At 44.2% G+C, this 5,571-nt stretch overlaps 1 protein-coding gene across 1 annotated transcript; it reads right to left on the bottom strand.

The window, feature by feature from the left end:
- Nucleotides 1-269: 269 nt before the first annotated feature.
- Nucleotides 270-5,362, bottom strand: LOC111843887 (protein FAM8A1-like). The gene is made up of 5 exons (XM_023811843.2): nt 4,933-5,362; nt 3,608-3,728; nt 1,228-1,351; nt 591-730; nt 270-477 (listed from the first exon to the last, which is right to left on the bottom strand). Exons 1-5 carry the CDS (start codon nt 5,279-5,281, stop codon nt 333-335), a joined length of 879 nt encoding a protein of 292 aa, XP_023667611.1. The 5' UTR covers nt 5,282-5,362; the 3' UTR covers nt 270-332.
- Nucleotides 5,363-5,571: the final 209 nt, after the last annotated feature.

Raw genomic sequence — 5,571 nt, 5'->3', positions numbered from 1 at the left:
TCGGATACTGCAAGGTACCTTCCCACAAACCGCTTAAAGCCTGAACTCCACATTCCTTGGGCAATTAATATCCTTAACAATTAGAAATTTACACCGATAACCAGGCTAACAATCATACAGCGAAAGAAATCTTTCAACAAAAAAAAAAAAAAAAGCCTCAAATCGTGATAGTGTCCCTGAAATGGTCGGTAGGTGTAGGGAGAACCTCATGGTGAGAAGCAGTCCTCAGGCACTCAGGCAAGCCCCCCCCCCCCACCCCCCGCCCCCAACCCAATGGTTTGTCCCAGTCCTGTGTTTAAGGTAATGGGCAGTGCAGGGGCACCAAGCAGCCATCACCTGGCCCCACTGCGTTTGACCACGATGGTGCCGGCCACAATGTCGTACACCGTCCTGTTGTGCTGAAAGAGGAGCAACGTGATGAAGGCCGGGAAGAAAAAAGCGATGGAGAAGTTCTTGTTCAGAGCTCGAACCATGGACCTGGAAGGGTGGACAAGGGTTCTTATTATCAGGGGATCCAATAGATGTCACATGACAACTAGGGGTTCCACAATGAGCCAATAATATTCAACGTTGGGGCCCCCTTTACTCACGCGGAAAGGGAGACATTGGATGCGGGGAACACCCGAACCCGGCTGGGCCGAACCAGGACCGCCGAGTCGCACGTGACCACACGAAGATCCAGGAGAAACTTCCCTGGGGTGGCTCCCCCTGCCCCCCATATACAAATAATCTGTAGCAAGGAAAGACAAAGACAGAGGAGACAGATGGGCTTTCAAGGCGCTATTACGGCTGACATGATTAGCCAATTAGCTTTTCTAATAACAGCATGTTATTCTAAGGACAGAGACTTCAGACATTGGGAATTCTGGAACCTTGTGAAGATGAATCATTAACATAACATATCCACGATCAAACCTTTATTTTAGGCTGCTCTCAATTCATTAAAACACCATTAAAACACTGCTGTTAGACAACGATTTTACCCTGTGGACAGACCTTTCCACTGCTACATTATATTGGAAAACAGACTCTCCCTGTGATTTCTGTAACACGTGCAAAACAAGTTAAAAATAGAGTCGATCGCAGAAGTACCGGACTGTTTGACCTAAACCCGTCGAGCGAGCCTGACATTTCCAGAAATGTCAATTCTAATTAGCACAGGTTTTGTGAGAGATGCATACTGGAGAAAAACAGTCATGAGAGACCGGAGGTTTCTGAAAATCTCACCTCGTAAAAGCAAACCAGGACCCTGTAGAGCAAAGCCACTACCATCATTTTCTGGAGCTCCTCCATAGATGTGTCCTCGTTGATCTCTTCTACGATGAAATGCAGGGCCAACTTGGAGATGTCCCTGGGAGGAAATCAGCACAGAGATGTTTATGTGAGGCACAGCTGTTCCAGCATGTCAGCCAGAGGCCATTCAAGCATTTAAAAAAAACAATAGTAAAGAAATAATAATAAGCGTTTTAGGGAAATGGCTGGTCTTTTAACGACTCGTACTTGCAGAGGAAGAGAGTGAAACTGCAGCGGGGCTATGCAGTATGGTAAATATTTTCACCTCGGACAATTTCGGGACCAAGAAATTGCCAGATAGCTGAATTTATGATTAATGATTTAATGTGTGTATAAGAATTTGCACAACCACTGTTATTTGTACTGTTATTAGGCAAATATGTATTTTGCTTGTATCTTCTCTTCCGACCAATAGTTTCAGTCCAGATTAATCTCCAAATAAGAATGGACTGTTTAAAAATACAGCATGCTCAGGCCGAATACTTTCTGTTTCGGGTAAAACAGGAAACCATAGATACTTCCCTGTGCAGAATTAAGCAAATTATTATTCCTATTAAAATAGACCAAATATGACCTTACAGACAGTGGAAACAACAAAACAAAGTAAAGTGTCAGTCAGACGGCTGCAAAACAATACAAATCGCCAGACTTTGAAAACATGATCGCCGTACAATCAAGTGTTTTGTGACCAACCAAGAGCCAAAGAAAAAGGAAGAAGGATGTAATGAGAAGATGATTCAAATTATCTGCCAAAGATCTGTGTCAAATTAAAGGGGAGACTTTCAGAAACTCTTTAGAATCAAATGCCATAATTTTTTAAAACTGCAATCTGAATGGAATCTCCGGAAATACTACATGCAGTGTACTATGTGACACATGATCTCAACTCAATTAGACACACCAGCTAAAACATGAAGAATAGGCAAGGACACACTGAAGCCAGATTTTACAGAGGTTTTGTGGACAGATGAGATGAGAATGCTTCTTGATGGACCAAGCAGATGGTCTGTTGATGGACACCTTCTGCAAGCACCTGAACAGGTGATGTGGGCTGCAGTTATCAGTGATGAACTTGTAGAACCTTTCCGACTTGCAAATTGTGTAAAAATTAAATACAAGATCTACTGCCAATTTCTACAAGATACCTTCTTCAAACATTAGTACAAGAAGAAGTCAACAGCTTTCAAACATGTTATGATATTTGTGCAGCTCAATGCCTCTTCCCATGCAACAAAGTATTCCATAGATCGCCCAAGAAAGGCTTGAAAGGTGATTGAATTATGGCCAGGCCCCCTTCCTTGCCTAGCATAACCCCCAGTGAGAACTACTGCGCCATACTAAAGTATGAGATTTACCACGGTAGTAGGCAGTACGCTTCTCAGAGCAGCGTCTCGGAGGCACTGCCAGCTGCCTCGGCTTATACAGGATAGGATCAAATCGAAAACGTAACTGGTTCAATGGACCACAGGCTCCTAATGGTCATTGAGAAGAATGGTGGTTATTTCACCATTGTGAGAACATCATAGAGTGTACTTATACAAACCTAGACGGCATGGCATAACACACACCTAGGGTATATGGTATAACCCAATAAAGATAGAAAGTACAGTATAGTAAATACATAAACCAGTAGAATAGTTTTTTATCATCATTCCAAGTATTACAAACTGTACATAACTATGTGCTATTCTTACATACAAGTGGCAGCACAGCAGGTTTGCTTACACCAGCATCACCACAAACACACGAGTAATGCTATGATGGCTACAACATCACACAACATCACTAGTTGATAGGAGTTTTTCCAGCTCCATTATAATCTTATGGGACTGATGTCATAAATGCAGTCCGTCGTTAACCGGAAAACGTTACGCGGCACCCGACTGTATATCTATAGTTGGCTTGCTAATAGACAAATCCTAAATGCTATTTTTGCCTTTTTTGGTAAATGCGAAAATACGGTACATTTTAATGGCATCCATCCATCCATCTTCTAGACCTGTCCTATGCAGGGCCTAGGAACTCGTTATTAATTTTTATATTGAGATTGTAATTGTGCCAGTTACTTCAGCGTACAAGTTACCCGGATGCTGTATATGAGAGCGTTTACTTATATTTAAACTTAGGGTACAACCCAAGAAGCTTTTGAGCATCAGTATAAGAGTGATGCTCAGTCACTACATGTTAGATCACCATTACTGAGTGATTGTGACCCCTGGAAAGGCCCATGTGCACCACGTCGATCTCATTCGCCCGCAGGCAGGCAAACCCGAGACTGCGGACGGGTTGGCAAATTCGCAGCTGTGTGACTCACTTCATGCCACTTAGGTGCATGATGGTGAGGATAACGGCAGCCTTCATGCAGAACAGGATGATAAAATCCAGTGCCTCGGCACAGAAGCGGTGCAGGGGCGTGGGGATGGTGAACTCGTGACCTGAAAGAGAAAAGAGGAGGGGCCTAGAGCTGAGAACCACATGGACGGTCATCGTCAGTCAGAAGGGGCGTGTCCTCCCACACAAAAGGAGCAATATCTCAGAATCAAATTCCGAGTGATGCAAAAATAGCGCAAAGGACCATCCAGACATAAATAAAAGCAAGTAATGTGACTCAGGGTTTAAAAAACTTCTTTATTTGTGGGCAGTGGTGGCTTAATGGTTAGGGAAGCACACTTGTAATTGAAAGACTGCTGGTTCGAATCTCCGACCAGCAAAGCACCACTGAGGTACCCTGAGCGAGGTACCGCCCCCAAGCACTGGACATATTTCATTTTTGTGCACTGTGTGCTGTGGTGTGTCAACACTGACCGCTGAAATTCTTCCTTCCGAAAAACAAATTATTAGAAAAATAAACTTTCTATATCAGTAGCTTCCATCAAGCTATACTACAGGGAAAGGCACCCCCAGCCCATAAACTCTGCTTGAAGCATGTGGATATGCTGGTTTTTGTTTTTGAGCACAGGGTCCATTAATCCCACCTCCTACACATGTGACAGGAAACTGGGCAGCACTGCATCTCACACTTCCAAGGCTGTGGGTTTGATTCCCACCCCAACTCTGTAGGTGGAGTCTGCGCATTTTCTTAGTAGACTCAGGATGGACTGGTATTATATCCAGGATGTCCCCAGTCCTGTGCGTCCTGGAACAGGCTAACGGGTCACTGCGACTCTCTCTAAACATGGAAGATGGGTGTGTATTTACTAAAACCATAATCAGGTCGGTCAAGTTTAACTATGACTTTTACTTGTAAACAATGGTGGTGTATTATCTATCATATTAAGCAATCGGCTCATAGTTCAAGGTGAGAACACCTACAGTAGCATTGCTACAAACAACTCAAATCTAATACGTCAATACTGTTGGAAAAGTAATTATGGAAACATTTTTTTTACACAAATATTCTCTTTCTAATCATGCTCTGACTTGAATTTGGCTGTATAACCAGTTTTGGAAAGTTATGTGGGATATCCATGAACGTTAACATTATATTAGAGAATCAGCAAATGAGCACATGCAAAATCTATCTAGGGTAACAATACAAATGCCCATTTCCTATGGCTAAGCTTCTAAGGCGTTTTAATGCACCAGCCTGTTACTGTGTCATGCTGCATCGTAGAGTGTCATGCAGCCCAACTGAGTTACCTGCTTGCGGAACGTTGCCGTTCTGCTGCTGCACCGGCCTGTCGGGGGGAGCCGGGGAGCCCGGGGCCGGGGAGGGAGCGCGATCAGAGGGCACTGTGGCGAGAAACTGAGCGTAATACCAGCTGCGACCGTCCAAAGCCGGTTGCCCCTGAGCCTCCGTCTGCGGGCTGCAGCAGGGAGGCAACGGGGCCGCAAACGCTGCCATCCAGCTCTGCCAGTTCAGATAGCTGCAGTAATACTGCCACATCCATTCCTGCAGTCTGGCGCAGTACTCCGAGGTCTCGCTGTGCACCGGGCTCTGCATGCTGCCCAAGCTCTCTCGTGCCTCCGAATCCTTCGGTGTTGCCATATTTCATTACCTGCTTAATCCTTTCACATTACCCAACTCTCTTCACCTGCGTCCGAAACAGGAAACGACGCGATGACGCGATGAGTGTGGCGAACGTGCCATAAATATGTAACTTCGTACGCACAATGATGGAATTATCACACAATATATAAGTATATACCTATACATAAAATGTACTATTGTGTCCTAAAATAATGAATTATAAAGTACGCCCGCAAAAAAATGGGTTTGTTAAATTCAAAGTCCCCCTATAATTTTGCAGTAATGGTATGGACCACCATGCCAATATA

Source organism: Paramormyrops kingsleyae, chromosome 23 (assembly GCF_048594095.1).
Source record: "Paramormyrops kingsleyae isolate MSU_618 chromosome 23, PKINGS_0.4, whole genome shotgun sequence".
NCBI classification, from domain to species: domain Eukaryota; kingdom Metazoa; phylum Chordata; class Actinopteri; order Osteoglossiformes; family Mormyridae; genus Paramormyrops; species Paramormyrops kingsleyae.
The sequence above is the reverse complement of the archived record's forward strand: the minus strand, read 5'-3'. Positions and strand labels throughout refer to the sequence as shown.

Excerpts from the sequence above, each read along its gene's own strand:
- LOC111843887 (XM_023811843.2), bottom strand. The coding sequence starts at position 5,281 with ATGGCAACACCGAAGGATTCGGAGGCACGAGAGAGCTTGGGCAGCATG. Across the intron at positions 1,352-3,607 it reads ATGCACCTAAGTGGCATGAA|GGACATCTCCAAGTTGGCCC; the intron begins GTGAGTCACACA and ends ATTTCCTCCCAG. Across the intron at positions 731-1,227 it reads TCCTGGTTTGCTTTTACGAG|ATTATTTGTATATGGGGGGC; the intron begins GTGAGATTTTCA and ends TCCTTGCTACAG.